General features: G+C 47.0%; 1 protein-coding gene across 1 annotated transcript in view; it reads left to right on the forward strand.

The window, feature by feature from the left end:
* The window catches only part of LOC140406142 (probable tubulin polyglutamylase TTLL9), a 223,315-nt gene extending 212,648 nt beyond the window's left edge, over nt 1–10,667 (forward strand). The window contains exon 5 of the mRNA XM_072494285.1: nt 10,305–10,667. Within this exon, the coding sequence (XP_072350386.1) occupies nt 10,305–10,478 (174 nt within the window). The 3' untranslated portion in view covers nt 10,479–10,667. The remainder of the gene's footprint in view (nt 1–10,304) is intronic.
* Nucleotides 10,668–19,084: the final 8,417 nt, after the last annotated feature.

The following is a 19,084-nucleotide window of genomic DNA, read 5'->3' on the forward strand; positions in this document are numbered from 1 at the left end:
GAGCTTTAATCGGGCCAAGGCGGTGCTTCATAAAAAGAAGATAAAATTTGGAATGCTGCAACCGGCAAGACTGTGGGTCACATATCGAGGGAGGCACCACTACTTTGAGACGGCGGATGAAGCGTGGACTTTTATTGTGGAAGAAAAACTGGAATGAGCGGGTTATTAAAAAGAACGTTTGAACAAAGTGGTGGGGCGAATGTGGGGGGCAAAGAGGGGGGTTAAAAAGGGGGGAAAGAGGAGTTTTATGTACGAATCCTGCGATGTGGTAACTTTTCTCTCTTCCACAGGTGGTGATGGGGGAGGAGGGAAGGTGGAGGAGATGGGGCGTTGGCCATTGGGGGCGGGGCCAAGGGAGAAGCGCGGGCTTGGTTCCCGCGCTATGATAATCATGGCGGGAATAGAGAAGCAGGAAGGAGGGGGCGTCGCACGGTGCGAGCCGAGGTCACGGGGGGAAGCCGAGGTCGGCCAGAGTTTGCTGACTTCTGGGAGCAACATGGGGGGAGTAATTACGCTAGCGGGGGATCTAGCGGGGGGGGTGGGAGGGGGGAATTACTGGGTTGCTGCTGCTGGGGAGAGGGGGGAGCTGGTATGGGAGGGGATGGGCGGGGGGGCACCGCCTGGGGGAGATACAGCTGCGTGGGAACCGGGTGAGGAGCTGGAAAAAGGTGATGGCTAATCGACAAGGGGGGGGGTAGGAAGCCCCCCAACCCGGCTGATCACGTGGAATGTGAGAGGGCTGAACGGGCCGATAAAGAGGGCACGGGTACTCGCACACCTTAAGAAACTTAAGGCAGATGTGGTTATGTTACAGGAAACGCATCTGAAACTGATAGACCAGGTTAGGCTACTCAAAGGATGGGTGGGGCAGGTGTTCCATTCGGGGCTAGATGCGAAAAACAGGGGGGTGGCTATATTAGTGGGGAAGCGGGTAATGTTCGAGGCAAAGACTATAGTGGCGGATAACGGGGGCAGATACGTGATGGTGAGTGGCAAACTACAGGAGGAGACGGTGGTTTTGGTAAACGTATATGCCCCGAACTGGGATGATGCCAATTTTATGAGGCGGATGCTAGGACGCATTCCGGACCTAGAGATGGGAAAGCTGATAATGGGGGGAGATTTTAATACGGTGTTGGAACCAGGGCTGGATAGGTCGAAGTCCAGGACTGGAAGGAGGCCGGCAGCAGCCAAGGTACTTAAAGATTTTATGGAGCAGATGGGAGGTGTAGACCCGTGGAGATTTAGCAGACATAGGAGTAAGGAGTTCTCGTTTTTCTCCTATGTCCATAAAGTCTACTCGCGAATAGACTTTTTTGTGCTGGGAAGGGCGTTGATCCCGAAGGTGAGGGGAACGGAGTATACGACTATAGCCATTTCGGATCACGCTCCACACTGGGTGGACTTGGAGATAGGGGAGGAAACAGGAGGGCGCCCACCCTGGAGAATGGACATGGGACTAATGGCAGGTGAGGGGGTGTGTCTAAGGGTGAGGGGGTGCATTGAAAAGTACTTGGAACTCAATGATAATGGGGAGGTCCAGGTGGGAGTGGTCTGGGAGGCGTTGAAGGCGGTGGTTAGAGGGGAGCTGATATCAATAAGGGCACATAAAGGGAAGCAGGAGAATAAGGAACGGGAGCGGTTGCTGCAAGAACTTTTGAGGGTGGACAGACAATATGCGGAAGCACCGGAGGAGGGATTGTACAGGGAAAGGCAAAGGCTACATGTAGAATTTGACTTGCTGACTACGGGCACTGCAGAGGCACAATGGAGGAAGGCACAGGGTGTACAGTGCGAATATGGGGAGCAGGTTGCTGGCACACCAATTGAGGAAAAGGGGAGCAGCGAGGGAAATAGGGGGAGTGAGGGATGAGGAAGGAGAGATGGAGCGGGGAGCGGAGAGAGTGAATGGAGTGTTCAAGACATTTTATAAAAAATTATATGAAGCTCAACCCCCCGGATGGGAGGGAGAGAATGATGGGCTTCTTGGATCGGCTGGAATTTCCCAAGGTGGAAGAGCAGGAAAGGGTGGGACTCTGAGCACAGATCGAGGTAGAAGAAGTGGTGAAAGGAATTAGGAGCATGCAGGCGGGAAAGGCCCCGGGACCAGATGGATTCCCAGTCAAATTCTATCAAAAATATGTGGACTTGCTCGCCCCGGTATTGACGAGGACCTTTAATGAGGCAAAGGAAAGGGGACAACTGCCCCCGACTATGTCTGAAGCAACGATATCGCTTCTCTTAAAGAAGGAAAAGGACCCGCTACAATGCAGGTCCTATAGACCTATTTCCCTCCTAAATGTAGATGCCAAGATCCTGGCCAAGGTAATGGCAATGAGAATAGAGGAATGTGTCCCGGGGTGGTCCACGAGGACCAAACTGGGTTTGTGAAGGGGAGACAGCTGAACACGAATATACGGAGGCTGTTAGGGGTAATGATGATGGCCCCACCAGAGGGGGAAACGGAGATAGTAGTGGCGATGGATGCCGAGAAAGCATTTGATAGAGTGGAGTGGGATTATTTGTGGGAGGTGTTGAGGAGATTTGGTTTTGGAGAGGGGTATGTTAGATGGGTGCAGCTGTTGTATAGGGCCCCGATGGCGAGCGTGGTCACGAATGGACGGGGATCTGCATATTTTCGGCTCCATAGAGGGACAAGGCAGGGATGCCCTCTGTCCCCATTATTGTTTGCACTGGCGATTGAGCCCCTGGCGATAGCGTTGAGGGGTTCCAAGAAGTGGAGGGGAGTACTTAGAGGAGGAGAAGAACACCGGGTATCTTTGTATGCGGACAATTTGCTACTATACGTGGCAGACCCGGCGGAGGGGATGCCAGAAATAATGCGGATACTTGGGGAGTTTGGGGATTTTTCAGGGTATAAATTGAACATGGGGAAAAGTGAGTTGTTTGTGGTGCATCCAGGGGAGCAGAGTAGAGAAATAGAGGACCTACCGTTGAGGAAGGTAACAGGGGACTTTCGTTACCTGGGGATCCAGATAGCCAAGAATTGGGGCACATTGCATAGGTTAAATTTTACGCGGTTGGTGGAACAAATGGAGGAGGATTTTAAGAGATGGGATATGGTATCCCTGTCACTGGCAGGGAGGGTGCAGGCGGTTAAGATGGTGGTCCTCCCGAGATTCCTCTTTGTGTTTCAGTGCCTCCCGGTGGTGATCACGAAGGCTTTTTTTTAAAAGGATTGAAAAGAGCATCATGGGTTTTGTGTGGGCCGGGAAGACCCCGAGAGTGAGGAAGGGATTCTTACAGCGTAGCAGGAATGGGGGGGGGGCTGGCACTACCGAGCCTAAGTGAGTATTATTGGGCCGCTAATATTTCAATGGTGAGTAAGTGGATGGGAGAGGAGGAGGGAGCGGCGTGGAAGAGATTAGAGAGGGCGGCCTGTAGGGGGACTAGCCTACAGGCTATGGTGACAGCCCCATTGCCGTTCTCACCGAGGAACTACACCACAAGCCCGGTGGTGGTTTCTACACTGAAAATTTGGGGACAGTGGAGACGGCATAGGGGAAAGACTGGAGCCTTGGGGGGTCCCCGATAAGAAACAACCATAGGTTTGCCCCGGGGGGAATGGATGGGGGATATGGAATGTGGCAAAGAGCAGGAATAACGCAATTGAAAGATCTGTTTGTGGATGGGAAGTTCGCGAGTCTGGGAGCGCTGACCGAGAAATATGGGTTGCCCCAAGGGAATGCATTCAGGTATATGCAACTGAGGGCTTTTGCGAGGCAACAGGTGAGGGAATTCCCGCAGCTCCCGACACAAGAGGTGCAGGACAGAGTGATCTCAAAGACATAGGTGGGGGATGGTAAGGTGTCAGATATATATAGGGAAATGAGGGACGAAGGGGAGACTATGGTAGATGAACTAAAAGGGAAATGGGAAGAAGAGCTGGGGGAGGAGATTGAGGAGGGGCTGTGGGCAGATGCCCTAAGCAGGGTAAACTCGTCATCCTCATGTGCCAGGCTAAGCCTGATTCAGTTTAAGGTATTACACAGGGCGCATATGACTGGAGCACGGCTCAGTAAATGTTTTGGGGTGGAGGATAGGTGTGCGAGGTGCTCGAGAAGCCCAGCGAATCATACCCATATGTTTTGGTCATGCCCGGCACTACAGGGGTTTTGGATGGGGGTGACAAAGGTGCTTTCAAAAGTAGTGGGGGTCCGGGTCGAACCAAGCTGGGGGTTGGCTATATTTGGGGTTGCACAAGAGCCGGGAGTGCAGGAGGCGAGAGAGGCCGATGTTTTGGCCTTTACGTCCCTAGTAGCCCGGCGCAGGATATTGTTAATGTGGAAAGAAGCCAAGCCCCCGGGGGTGGAGACCTGGATAAATGACATGGCAGGGTTTATAAAGCTAGAGCGGATTAAGTTCGTTCTAAGGGGGTCGGCTCAAGGGTTCACCAGGCGGTGGCAACCGTTCGTCGAATACCTCACAGAAAGATAGATGGAATGGAAAAAAGAAGGCAGCAGCAGCAGCCCAGGGTCGGGGGGGGGGGGGGGGGGGGTGGGAGGAGGAACCAGCAGGACTCTCAGGGTTGTTAATATATACTGTATAATATGTATAGGTCGTTGCGACAGATAATTATATATTGGACTGTTAAATTATATTTTTGGAGAGTGTTACTTGTGATAAGGCAGTTGCCAATTAGGGTTAGTTTTCATTTTTGTTATTTATTATTTATTCATTTTTTGTTTATAAAATAGGTCATTGTTATTTGTGTTGTTATAATATTGTGTAAAGGATGCACAATGTACTGTGTTGGTTGACCAAAAATTGTCAATAAAATATTTATTTAAAAAAAATGAACCCATGCTGCATCTGCCCAATGGGACTATTTCCATCCAGATGCCTCGCTATTTCTTCCTTAATGATAGATTCCAGCATCTTCCCTACTACCGAAGTTAAGCTCACTGGCCTATAATTACCCACTTTCTGCCTACCTCCTTTTTTAAACAGTGATATCACGTTTGCTAATTTCCAATCCGCCGGGACCACCCCAGAGCCTTGTGAATTTTGGTAAATTATCACGAGTGCATTTGCAATTTCCCTAGCCATCTCTTTTAGCACTCTGGGATGCATTCCATCAGGGCCAGGAGACTTGTCTACCTTTAGCCCCATTAGCTTGCCCTTCACTACCTCCTTAGTGATAACAATTCTCTCAAGATCCTCACCTGTCATAGTCTCATCTCCATCAGTCACTGGCATGTTATTTGTGTCTTCCACTGTGAAGACCGACCCAAAAAACCTGTTCAGTTCCTCAGCCATTTCCTCATCTCCCATTAATAAATCTCCCTTCTCATCTTCTAAAGGACCAATATTTACCTTAGCCACTCTTTTTTTTTGTTTTATATATTTGTAGAAACTTTTACTATCTGTTTTTATATCTGAGCAAATTTACTCTCATCATCTATCTTCCTCTTCTTTATAGCTTTTTTAGTAGCTTTCTGTTGCCCCCTAAAGATTTCCCAGTCCTCTAGTCTCCCACTAATCTTTGCCACTTTGTGTGCTTTTTCCTTCAATTTGATACTCTCCCTTATTTCCTTAGACATCCACGGTCGATTTTCCCTCTTTCTACCGTCCTTCCTTTTTGTTGGTATAACCCTTTGCTGAGCACTGTGAAAAATCGCTTTGAAGGGTCTCCACTGTTCCTCAACTGTTTCACCATAAAGTCTTTGCTCCCAATCTACCTTAGCTAGTTCTTCTCTCATACCAATGTAATCTCCTTTGTTTAAGCACAAAACACGAGTGTTTTATTTTACCTTCTCACCCTCCATCTATATTTTAAATTCCACCATATTGTGATCGCTCCTTCCGAGAGAATCCCTAACTATGAGATCATTAATCAATCCTGTCTCATTACACAGGACCAGATGCAGGACCGCTTGTTCCGTCATAGGTTCCATTACATACTGTTCTAGGAAACTATCGCGGATACATTCTATAAACTCCTCCTCAAGGCTGCCTTGCCCGATCTGGTTAAACCAATCAACATGTAGATTAAAATCCCCCATGATAACTGCTGTACCATTTCTACATGCATCCGTTATTTCTTTGTTTATTGCCTGCCCCACCATAATGTTACTATTTGGTGACCTATAGACTACTCCTATCAGCGTCTTTTTCGCCTTACTATTCCTGATTTCCACCCAAATGGATTCAACCTTATCCTCCATAGCACCGATGTCATCCCTTACTATTGCTCGGATGTCATCCTGAAATAACAGAGCTACACCACCTCCCTTACCATTCACTCTGTCCTTCCGTATAGTTTGATATGCTTGGATATTTAACTCCCAGTCGTGACGATCCTTTAACCATGTTTCAGTCATGGCCACTAAATCATAGTCATTCACGTTGATTTGCGCCATCAACTCAGTTACCTTATTCCGAATACTATGAGCATTCAGGTAAAGTACACTTTTGTTGGCTTTTATACCTCTGTTTTGAATCTTAACACCTCGATCAGTAACCTCTCCTAAATTATTTTTCCTCTTAACTTTTCTCCTAATTTTCCTTGTCATTGAACCCATATCTTCATGTAACAACCTGCCGTGTCGCTTTCCATTTATGATTTTACTTTCCGTTTTATTCCTTTTAGTATTACTGGGCCTATTCACTGAGCTCCCCTCAGTCACTGTACCTTGTACTGTCGCCCTTTTTGATTTTTGACGATGGCTTCTCTGCCTTACACTTTCCTCCTTTTGTTTCTGTCCTTGTTTTACTACCTTCCGACTTCCTGCGTCGTTTCCCATTGTACGTTTCCCTTCACATCTGCCAATTTTAACTGACTGTCATGTTTCATGGCCATTTTCTGAAGTTCAAACTCTCTCTCTCTATCTTTTTCCCTGATCTGTATCTCCCTTTATCTTTCTTTTTGTTCTGCCAGGGCAATTCTTTATTTTCTCCTTCTCTCTCCTTTTCTTTTTCCTCTGTCTCTCTTTCTTTTTCCTCTCTATCTTTTTCTCTTTCTTTTTCCGCTCTCTCTTTCTTTTTCCTCTCTTTCGTATTCAAGCTGCTTTAATTCTTTCTCGTGTTCCATTTGTTTAATTTGTAACTGAATTTTTGCCATTTCAAATGAATCAAACTGTATCTCAGGCAACTTTAAATGCCACCGCCATAATTACCTCGTCTTTTCGCATTTTGTCAGGTAATGTTAGCTGCAATGTTTTTGCTAAATCTAACAGTCTGCTTTTAGTCTCTGTCCGTAAGGTACTGCGTGTGACCGTCTCCACCCCCAAAAACTTCACAGCCTCTGAAAGAGCCATTGTCCACAACACACTCCCCACTTAAACTGGAATACCACACCTGAAAAGCAACCACAGTATGCTCACCCCTCACTGTCCTTAAGTTCACTAAGCCAATCCAATAGATAGATTTTTATCCCGGATGAGTCCCCAATTTGTTATGGGCCAGGGTTTAGAGAACCCCAAAGTGTATCATGGAGTTCACCTGACCTACAACTTTTAATAGATTGTGGTATGGGGAGTACACGGCCCACTCTACAGGTGTGGTACAGCAGAAATGGAAAAGTATTGTTTAAAGCAAAACAATGTTTATTCTATAAACTCAAGTTAACCTTTTTAAAACATACAGTAAACATCTTAGCAAACATCAATTCAAATACACATGACACACTGATTTGACACCAATGTTGTAATTTACAGCACATACTGCATGAAATATCCTGTCTTAGTACATGCAGCTTAATATGTATTTGATAGCAGGAAAGACACTCCAGGCAGTGTTATTTTAAAGAGTCATCAAGATGCTATCATGGTTTTCATTATTGCCACTGGTATTTGCTTTGACAAAGAGTCATTGGACTCGAAACGTTAGCTCTTTTCTCTCCCTACAGATGCTGCCAGACCTGCTGAGATTTTCCAGCATTTTGAAGGTAGAGCAGTTGATGTCGTATGCTTGGATTTTAGTAAGGCGTTTGATAAGGTGCCCCATGGTCAACTCATGCAGAAAGTAAGGAGGCATGCACAGAGGGAAATTTGGCCGATTGGATCAGTAACTGGCTATCACATAGAAGATGATAGATGGTAAATTTTCATCCTGGAGCTCAGTCACCAGCGGTGTACCACAGGGATCAGTGCTGGGTCTTCTGTTATTTGTGATTTTTATCAGTGACTTGGATGATGGAGTTGAAGGTTGGGTTAGTAAATTTAATGATGACACCAAGATTGGTGGAGTTGTGGATGAGGTGGAGGGCTGTTGTAGGCTGCAAAAAGACATTGATAGGATGCAGAACTGGGCAGAAAAGTGGCAGATGGAGTTTAACCGTGATAAGTGTGAGGTGATTCATTTTGGTAGGACAAATTTGAATGCGGATTATAGGGTTAACGGCAGGGTTCTGAAGAATGTGGAGGAACAGAGAGATCTCAGAGTTCATGTCCATAGATCTCTGAAAGTTGCCACACAAGTAGATAGAGCCGTGAAGAAAGCCTTATAGTGTGTTAACGTTTATTAACAGGGGGATTGAGTTTAAGAGCCATGAGGTTATGCTGCAACTGTACAAGAGCTTGGTTAGATCACATTTGGAGTATTGTGTGCAGTTCTGGTCTCCTCATTATAGGAAGGATGTGGAAGCATTGGAAAGGGTCCAAAGGAGATTTACCAGGATGCTGCCTGGATTGGAGGGTAGGTCTTAAGAGGAAAGGTTGAGGGAGCTAGGGCTTTTCTCATTGGAGCAGAGGAGGATGAGTGGTGACTTAATTGAGGTGTATAAGGTGATGAGAGGGATAGATAGAGTGGACGTTCAGCGACTTTTTCCTCGGGTGGATGTAGCTGTTACAAGGGGGCATAGCTATAAGGTTCATGGTAGAAGATATAGGAGGGATGTCAGAGGTAGGTTCTTTACTCAGAGAATGGTTGGGGCGTGGAACGCACTCCCAGCTATGGTAGTGGAGTCGCGCACTTTAGGAACTTTCAAGCGGTTGTTGGATAGGCATATGGAGTGCTCTAGAATGATTGGGAGTAGGTTGATTTGATCTTAGTTTCAGACTAGTTCAGCACAACATCGCGGGCCGAAGGGCCTGTACTGTGATGTACAGTTCTATGTTCTATGTTGTTTTTCGTGGTACATGCTATTGTTGTTTCCAGAGTTGTTTCAGGTTACTGAAGTCCATATCGAGTGGTGTGGCAGGTACTGACTTCAAAGATTCAGCACAAAGCGCTTGTTTCCCAAATGGGTGTTTTGGACTACAGAATGGTGGAGTGAATGGGCAGAGGTGACACCGAGCAGGACAAATGGCTGGAATGCAGAGAATGAGGCAGAAGGAATCTCTGTCAGAGGGCACATTCACTCAACCTGTTCAGGGAGCACTGAACCTCAGTGAGGAACAGTGTGCTAGATGACAGGTGGATTATTTTATGAATCGCCGAGTAGGTATTATGTAACACAAGTGTCTATTTTAGTACTGCTTACCAATCAGATTTGTCTTGCCTAGTTTGAATCTGAACAAGAACTTAGCAGTTAACAGTTCTACTGTTCTTGGTGCATTCTCAATGGCAGAGTTCACTTTCCAACCAATAAACACTCTCTTAAATTAAATTATATAACCTTTATTGTCACAAATAGGCTTACATTAACACTGCAATGAAGTTACTGTGAAAGTCCCCTAGTCGCCATATTCCGGCGCCTGTTCAGGTACACAGAGGGAGAATTCAGAATTCTCAGCTGGTTCGGGAATTGAACCTGCACTGCTGGCCTTGTTCTGCATCACAAACCAGCTGTCTAGCTGTCATCCTAACTGGATGAGCCTTCTCATCCAGTATAAATTATTGTTTCCTTTACTATTTGTATTCTTGTGAGTTGTGCAAGATGAAAAGCTTCGACAACATGTCTTTTTCAGCAATGGGGCGTCACAGTGGCACAATGGTTAGCACTGCTGTCTCACAGTGCCGGGGCCCGGGTTCAATCCTGACCTCGGGTGGCTGTGTGGAGTTTGCACTTTCTCCCCGTGTCTGCGTGGGTTTCCTCCGGGTGCTCTGGTTTCCTCTCACAGTCCAAAGTTGTGCAGGTTAGATGGATTGCCGTGCTAATTTGCCGCTTCGTGTCCAAAAGATTACGGGTTTAGGGTGGCGACTTGGGAATAGGACGCGAGCTCTTTTGGAGGGACGGTGCAGACTCGCTGCGCATAATGGCCTCCTTTTGCACTGTAGGGATTCTATGATTCTATAAATACACATGCTCTGCAATGCCAAACTTGTCTATATTTTATCAAATGAGCCTCTCGACCAAACAACTGTCTGTATTTTAACAAATGAGTCTCTCTATTTTCTAGGATGGGAATCGTGCAGATGACACAAAGGATGAAGTTGCTGTGGAAAGTTATGTTGTACAACGCTATATTGAGAACCCCTACCTGATCGGAGGTATTGTATCTTACCCTTCTAACAGAAACAAATGCTTGCACTTATATAGCACCTTTAGCATTTGTTATATTACTTGTTGGTAATATGTCGTTACTCTTTGCTTTATATATCCAGAATGGTCTGATTGTGTGATTCCAAGGAAACCACCAATCTTCAACTCAAAGCAAAATAGATTTAATGAAGAACAAATTGATTAATGTTAAGTTTGTCCACTCTTACAAAACTATAACTAGTGATTAAGTAATTCAGAATAAAGTATGAACCATATTTAACTACATGTGTTAACTATTCTATTATCTATCTCTAACACTCTGCTGTCCAGTCACTGGTTCGAAGAGACTCAAGGTCCTTTGAGTTCACATATTTATACATGAATCTAGTGCTGCCATCTAGTGGTTGTCTTATAGTGTATGAGCGTGGTGCTGTTTGTCTTATGATTCTGACAGGAGCAGACCAACCTCAAAAGAACAAAGAAATGTACAGCACAGGAACAGGCCCTTCGGCCCTCCAAGCCCGTGCCGACCATGCTGCCTGACTAAACTACAATCTTCTACACTTCCTGGGTCCGTATCCCTCTATTCCCATCCTATTCATGTATTTGTCAAGATGCCCCTTAAATGGCTCTATCGTCCCTGCTTCCACCACCTCCTCCGGTAGCGAGTTCCAGGCACCCACTACCCTCTGCGTAAAAAACTTGCCTCGTACATCTACTCTAAACCTTGCCCCTCTCACCTTAAACCTATGCCCCCTAGTAATTGACCCCTCTACCCCGGGGAAAAGCCTCTGACTATCCACTCTGTCTATGCCCCTCATAATTTTGTAGACCTCTATCAGGTCGCCCCTCAACCTCCTTCGTTCCAGTGAGAACAAACCGAGTTTATTCAACCGCTCCTCATAGCTAATGCCCTCCATACCAGACAACATTCTGGTAAATCTCTTCTGCACCCTCTCTAAAGCCTCCACATCCTTCTGGTAGTGTGGCGACCACAATGGAACACTATACTCCAAGTGTGGCCTAACTAAGGTTCTATACAGCTGCAACATGACTTGCCAATTCTTATACTCAATGCCCCGGCCAATGAAGGCAAGCATGCCGTATGCCTTCTTGACTACCTTCTCCACCTGTGTTGCCCCTTTCAGTGACCTGTGGACCTGTACTCTTAGATCTCTTTGACTTTCAATACTCTTGAGAGTTCTACCATTCACTGTATATTCTCTACCTGCATTAGACCTTCCAAAATGCATTACCTCACATTTGTCCGGATTAAACTCCATCTGCCATCTCTCCGCCCAAGTCTCCAAACAATCTAAATCCTGCTGTATCCTCTGACAGTCCTCATCGCTATCCGCAATTCCACCAACCATTGTGTAGTCTGCAAACTTACTAATCAGACCAGTTACATTTTCCTCCCAAATCATTTATATATACTACAAACAGCAAAGGTCCCAGCACTGATCCCTGTGGAACACCACTGGTCACAGCCCTCCAATTAGAAAAGCATCCTTCCATTGCTACTCTCTGCCTTCTATGACCTAGCCAGTTCTGTATCCACCTTGCCAGCTCACCCCTGATCCCGTGTGACTTCACCTTTTGTACTAGTCTACCATGAGGGACCTTGTCAAAGGCCTTACTGAAGTCCATATAGACAACATCCACTGCCCTACCTGCATCAATCATCTTAGTGACCTCCTCGAAAAACTCTATCAAGTTAGTGAGACATGACCTCCCCTTCACAAAACCATGCTGCCTCTCACTAATACGTCCATTTGCTTCCAAATGGGAGTAGATCCTGTCTTGAAGAATTCTCTCCAGTAATTTCCCTACCACTGAAGTAAGGCTCACCGGCCTGTAGTTCCCTGGATTATCCTTGCTACCCTTCTTAAACAGAGGAGCAACATTGGTTATTCTCCAGTCCTCCGGGACATCACCTGAAGACAGTGAGGATCCAAAGATTTCTGTCAAGGCCTCAGCAATTTCCTCTCCAGCTCTCAGTATTCTGGGGTAGATCCCATCAGGCCCTGGGGACTTAGCTACCTTAATATTTTTTGAGACACCCAACACCTCGTCTTTTTGGATCTCATTGTGACGCAGGCTATCTACACACCCTTCACCAGACTCAACATCTACCAATTTCTTCTCTTTGGTGAATACTGATGCAAAGTATTCATTTAGTACCTCGCCCATTTCCTCTGGCTCCACACATAGATTCCCTTGCCTATCCTTCAGTGGGCCAACCCTTTCCCTGGCTACCCTCTTGCTTTTTATGTACGTGTAAAAAGCCTTGGGACTTTCCTTAACCTTATTTGCCAATGACTTTTCGTGACCCCTTCTAGCCCTCCTGACTCCTTGCTTAAGTTCCTTCCTACTTTCCTTATATTCCACACAGGCTTTGTCTGTTCCCAGCCTTTAATCCCTGACAAATGCCTCCTTTTTCTTTTTGACGAGGCCTACAATATCTCTCGTTATCCAAGGTTCCTGAAAATTGCCGTATTTATCCTTCTTCCTCACAGGAACATGCCGGTCCTGAATTCCTTTCAACTGACACTTGAAAGCCTCCCACATGTCAGATGTTGATTTGCCCTCAAACATCCGCCCCCAATCTATGTTCTTCAGTTCCCGCCTAATATTGTTATAATTAGCCTTCCCCCAATTAAGCACATTCATCCTAGGACCACTCTTATCCTTGTCCACCAGCACTTTAAAACTTACTGAATTGTGGTCACTGTTCACGAAATGCTCCCCTACTGAAACATCTACCACCTGGCCGGGCTCATTCCCCAATACCAGGTCCAGTACCGCCCCTTCCCTAATTGGACTGTCCACATATTGTTTTAAGAAGCCCTCCTGGATGCTCCTTACAAACTCCGCCCCGTCTAAGCCCCTGGCACTAAGTGAGTCCCAGTCAATATTGGGGAAGTTGAAGTCTCCCATCACCACAACCCTGTTGTTTTTACTCTTTTCCAAAATCTGTCTACCTATCTGCTCCTCTATCTCCTGCTGGCTGTTGGGAGGCCTGTAGTAAACCCCCAACATTGTGACTGCACCCTTTTTATTCCTGATCTCTACCCATATAGCCTCACTGCCCTCTGAGGTGTCCTCCCGCAGTACAGCTGTGATATTCTCCCTAACCAGTAGCGCAACTCCGCCACCCCTTTTACATCCCCCTCTATCCCGCCTGAAACATCCAAATCCTGGAACGTTTAGCTGCCAATCCTGCCCTTCCCTCAACCAGGTCTCTGTAATGGCAACAACATCATAGTTCCAAGTACTAATCCAAGCTCTAAGTTCATCTGCCTTACCTGTAATACTTCTTGCATTAAAACATATGCACTTCAGGCCACCAGACCCGCTGTGTTCAGCAACTTCTCCCTGTCTGCTCTGCCTCAGAGCCCCACTGTCCCTATCCCCTAGTTCTCCCTCAATGCTCTATTCTGACCTTCTGACCTATTGCTCCCGTGCCCACCCCCCTGCCATACTAGTTTAAACCCTCCCGTGTGACACTAGCAAACCTCGCAGCCAGGATATTTATGCCTCTCCAGTTTAGATGCAACCCGTCCTTCTTATATAGGTCACACCTGCCCCGGAAGAGCTCCCAGTGGTCCAGATAACGGAAACCCTCCCTCCTACACCAGCTGTTTAGCCACATGTTTAGCTGCTCTATCTTCCTATTTCTAGCCTCACTGGCACGTGGCACAGGGAGTAATCCCGAGATTACAACCCTAGAGGTCCTGTCTTTTAACTTTCTGCCTAGCTCCCTGTACTCCTGCTGCAGGACCTCATGCCCCTTCCTGCCTATGTCGTTAGTACCAATATGTACAACGACCTCTGCCTGTTTGCCCTCCCCCTTCAGGATGCCCTCTCCCCGTTCGGAGACATCCTGGACCCTGGCACCAGGGAGGCAACATACCATCCTGGAGTCTCTTTCACGTCCACAGAAGCGCCTATCTGTGCCCCTGACTATAGAGTCCCCTATTACTATTGCTCTTCTGCGCTTTGACTCTCCCTTCTGAACATCAGAGCCAGCCATGGTGCCACTGCTCTGGCTGCTGCTGTTTTCCCCTGATAGGCTATCCCCCCCGACAGTATCCAAAGGGGTATACCTGTTCGAGAGGGGGGCAACCACAGGGGATTCCTGCACTGATTGCCTGCCCTTTCTGGTGGTCACCCATTTCTCTGCCTGCACCTTGGATGTGACCACATTTATATAACTGCGATCTATGACGCTTTCCGCCACCTGCATGCTCCTAAGTGCATCCAATTGCTGCTCCAACCGAACCATGCCGTCTGCGAGGAGCTCCAGTTGGGTGCACTTTCTGCAGATGAAGCCATCCGGGACTCTGGAAGCCTCCCGGACCTGCCACATCTCACAGTCAGAGCACTGCACCCCTCTAACTGACATTGCGTCAATTAATTAAAATTAAAAGTTTTTTAAAAATGTTATATATTTCTTTAATTTTTTTAAAAGTTACTGTTAGCTATCTGTTTCCTAGCACTAGATTTCTAATATAAATGCGAAAGCTAAATATAGTACTCTCCGATCTCTGGCTCCATCTGGTATTTTAATTCTAACGAGGTCTTCTGGAGTTAATGTTTCCAGTTGAATTGCATGCATGTCATAGAATGTCTGTTGACGAGTACGTTGCTGTTCCATTTTCTTTAACTCTGGGAGATGATCTGGATTTTGCAGTTGAATGGATGGTAATGTCGTTCTGAGATCCCGATTCATCAATATTTGTGCCGGTGAAAGTCCAGTTGCCAGTGGAGTAGCTCTGAGCATAGGATAAAAGGACAAGATGGATGTCTGTCCAAAATCCACAGCTTTACTGATGAGTTGCTTTATGTTGTGTACACTCTTCTCTACCTTACCGTTGGACTGAGGGTAGTGATACTAGATGTCACATGTGTGAAATTGTACTGTCTTGAGAACTCGGCCCATTTGTTGCTGTCAAAATATGGTCTTTTGTCTGACAGTGGTGGGTATCCCATGTCTTGCAACAGTTTCTTTGCTGGCTTTTATGACCGATTTGTATGGTGGATCCGGTAGCTTCATGACCTCTGGATAGTTGCAGTAGTAATCAATAATTAATACATAGACATCCGGTCGCGGCCATGGAGAGAGTGGCCGCTTATTTGGCAGCTCCCGCTCATGGTGGTCTTTTTGTGGTCTTTACACTGGTTTGTCGCAGGAATTTTGTAGGAAAAAGATACAGAAGTGAGAGCAGAAGACCCCTAGTTTATGGAGCTGCGGTCCAGAAGTGGAAAAGCAGGAAAAAGCGAACCAGTTGGTTGAGGCAAGTGTGGTGCGGACAACATACGCAGAGATGGCGGACAGGCAGGGTCTGGCCCTGTGGCTCAGTGGTGGATGGATCAGTTTGTGAGCTTCCTGAATGAGAAATTCACCCAATTGTGGAAGGAGAGTGCGGAGGACCTGGCCCGGGCGGTGGACTCGATCAAAGCGGTGGTTGACCGCATGGAGACGAGACTGGCAGCTGAGGGAAAGGCGATCCAGAGGTTGGAGGAGCAGGCGGGGGATCATGAGGAACAGTCCACCTCGATGGCAGCAGAGATTGGGCCGATGCGTGACCAACAGAAGAGACTGCTGGAGAGAGTGGAGGACCTGGAGAACCGTTCTCGTAGGCAGAATATCTGAATCGGGGGTCTGCAGGAGGGAATCGAAGGACTGGATGCTGGTACGTACGTTGGGAAGATGCTGGAGGAGCTGCTCGGGGAAGGTGCGTTTCACCAGCCGTTGGAGGTGGATCGGGTCCAAAGGGCACTGAAGCACAAGGCCCAGGGGGGTGAGCATCCGAGGGCGATGGTGGTGCGATTGCATTGATTCCTGGACAAGGAACGCATCATGAGGTGGGCCAGGCAGACGAGGCAATGCACTTGGGAAGACGTCGAGATTCAGGTGTACCAAGACCTGGGAGCAGAGCTCGCAAAGAGGAGGGTGAGTTTTAATGGGGTCAAGTCGGCCCTGTACAAGAAGGGTGTAAAGTTCGGAATACTGTACCCGGCTCCCCTATGGGGGCCGGGAACTGTACTTTGGCTCGGCGGAGGAGGCAGCGGACTTTATGAAGGAGAATGGACTGGCAAGAGAAGGAGGACCTTGAACTTTGATTGAGGAGAACTGAACTATGTTGTGAAAAACTTTGGGTTTATGTTGTTTGGATTTCTTTTGGGGTTTTTTCCGTTCTTCGGTTCTGTTTGGGGTTAGGTCTGTTTGCCGTGCTTTGGTAAGGGAAGAGGGATGGGTCACTGTGTTCGGATCTTGGGAGGGATTGTTTGCTTGTTTTTACTTCTTGCCTTTGTTTTGACTGCGCTAAAAGCGGGGGGTAGGATATTAGGCACCATGGGCAGGGGCTGCCAGGCTAGCTGGGCGGGCTAGTTCACAGAAGCAAGGTGGGGAGTGAGCTGAAGATTGATGTGGGGGGCGATTGGGTGGGGGTGGGGGGATTACACTGCTGACGGGGAGGGGACTTTCAACGTTGAGGAGGAGGAGGGTTGATGACTGTAGTTGCCCGAGGGCTGGCCAGGGGAGTTGCGGGACATGGGCCGCAGACTGGCTGAGGAGAAGTTATGGTTGATCGGCAGGGGAGGCGGCGGAGTGCCCCCCCTCCTTCGACGAGGCTGGTCACGTGGAACATCCGGGGACTGAATGGGCCAGTCAAAAGGGCCCATGTGTTCGCGCGCTTGAGACAACTTTAGGCGGACATGGCCATGTTGCAGGAGATGCATCTGTAGGTGGGGGACCAAATTAGGTTAAGGAAGGGATGGGTTGGACAGGTGTTCCATTTGAGGTTAGACTTTAAAACGAGGGGGGTGGCGATCTTGGTTAATAAGCGGGAATATAGAAGCGGACCCATCGGGTAGATATGTTAAGGTCAGTGGCAAGTTGAAGGGAATGGCCGTAGTATTGGTAAATATACATGCCCCGAACTGGGATGATGTTGAGTTTGTTAGATGGTGTTGCTACCTTTATTTACAAACCACAAGCAGTGAGTATGTTTCTTGTATTGACCAAATGACCACACAACCAGTATGTTAGTTCAAAAGACAGTTTATTATTAAACACACGACTTATCTCTATGTGCAATGATACACGCGGCTACGCATATTGCACCTATCAACTAAGATGACCTTTACTGAACTTCTGGATGACCGGTTCTGTGCCTTTATCTGAGTCCCCACGTGTGTCGGCTGGAAATCGTCAGGTTCGTCTCGGCTGTGGCTCGTCTCTCAGGTAGCGATCGTGGTCTTGAGCTTGGCTGGTCGTTATGCTGCAATTAGAGTGGGCACAGGACGGTCCCAAAAGGGATCGATCCCTAGTGCGCAGTGCCTCTTATCCTTCTTCTCTTTCGTGCCCTTTTGGTTGGGGTTAACTCAGGATCCAATGGATCAATAGGGTCTCGATCACTCTGATCAATACTGGCCAATTCAGGGCCGGTACCTTGATGTCTGGGCGGGTCCTAGTCGTTATTGTTCCAAGTGCGTAGGCCTTTCCAAATAAGGGGAGGTGGCGCCGGGGAGTCTGCTACTGTTGCTATTCCTTGATTTGAGTCTATTGTCCTGGGGAAATCGGTGATTGACCTTTAACAAGTGCAAGTTTCAGTTCGGTCTGGCTTTCCTTTGCTCAATACACAGAGGCTGTGTACTGTCTCTGTCCCGACTTGACCACAATTCCCTTTATCCTTCGCAGGCGGCCATTTTAGATGGCCACACATCCATCCTCTTGATCCTGAACGCGAAGAGTGGTGGATCACAGACTCAAGCCCATGTCCACCTTGTTTGGCCAGTCACCTGTCAGTCAGTTCATGTCCTACTCTACTCTGTCCTAGAAATTAATTGCACAGTTTTACCTAATTCATTATTATTAAATACAGTTTTTCAAAATTAAATCCATTGCTAATTATTAATTCATTTTAAATTACATTCATACAAACAGTTCATTTCTAACTAATTCTCTAAGCTAACCTACTCTCATGCTGATCGTGTATATCTGGGGGTGGGAGACTTTTGCCTTCCATTTACGGAGTTGGAATGTGAGGATGACAATATATATTACTGCAATCAGGAGGAGGGTCTCGCATTCCCCTGCACTTGGTGGTGGGTACCACATATGTCCAGTAGGGTCTAAGTTTGTGTTGTTTTGGGCCCGGAGTTCAGTAAGTCCAGCGATGATCATTGCGAGGAATAGGGGTCCATGATTAATTCTGTAGGTTGTCTGTCTTCCGTGTATTTCCGTATATTCCTAGGGAATCAAGCATAGTATTGTGTTATTATCTTTCATTAACATCTGTATTTATTGGTCTTTCTCTCTTAATTCCAATCTACCCTTTATGATTGTCACCATGTGTGACTCCCCCATTTTTTTTTCCCCAATAGATTTTGGAGAAAACCAGAAATTAAAGTGCAGAATTTTATTGTTCAAGTATCTCACAGCTTGTGTTGTCGATGTTTGGAGTGGGCGGACAGTTTGTTTGACCAGTCTCCATCTTAATCACAACCACGGGAGGTTGAAGCTTTGCTTAACTAGCTGAATTTTAGGGCGGCCAATTTTATAAAATTTCGTCCCAGGGGCACAGAGGGATTCCGTGTATAGCAGCAGTAATCAGCAACCGTTGTGTCTAACATGGAAATAGCAGGTGGGAGTGACCGAAGGAGTCTAGAAAAAGGTGGAAGATAAAA

The sequence above is a fragment of the Scyliorhinus torazame genome, unplaced genomic scaffold, assembly GCF_047496885.1.
Source record: "Scyliorhinus torazame isolate Kashiwa2021f unplaced genomic scaffold, sScyTor2.1 scaffold_308, whole genome shotgun sequence".
Taxonomy (NCBI): domain Eukaryota; kingdom Metazoa; phylum Chordata; class Chondrichthyes; order Carcharhiniformes; family Scyliorhinidae; genus Scyliorhinus; species Scyliorhinus torazame.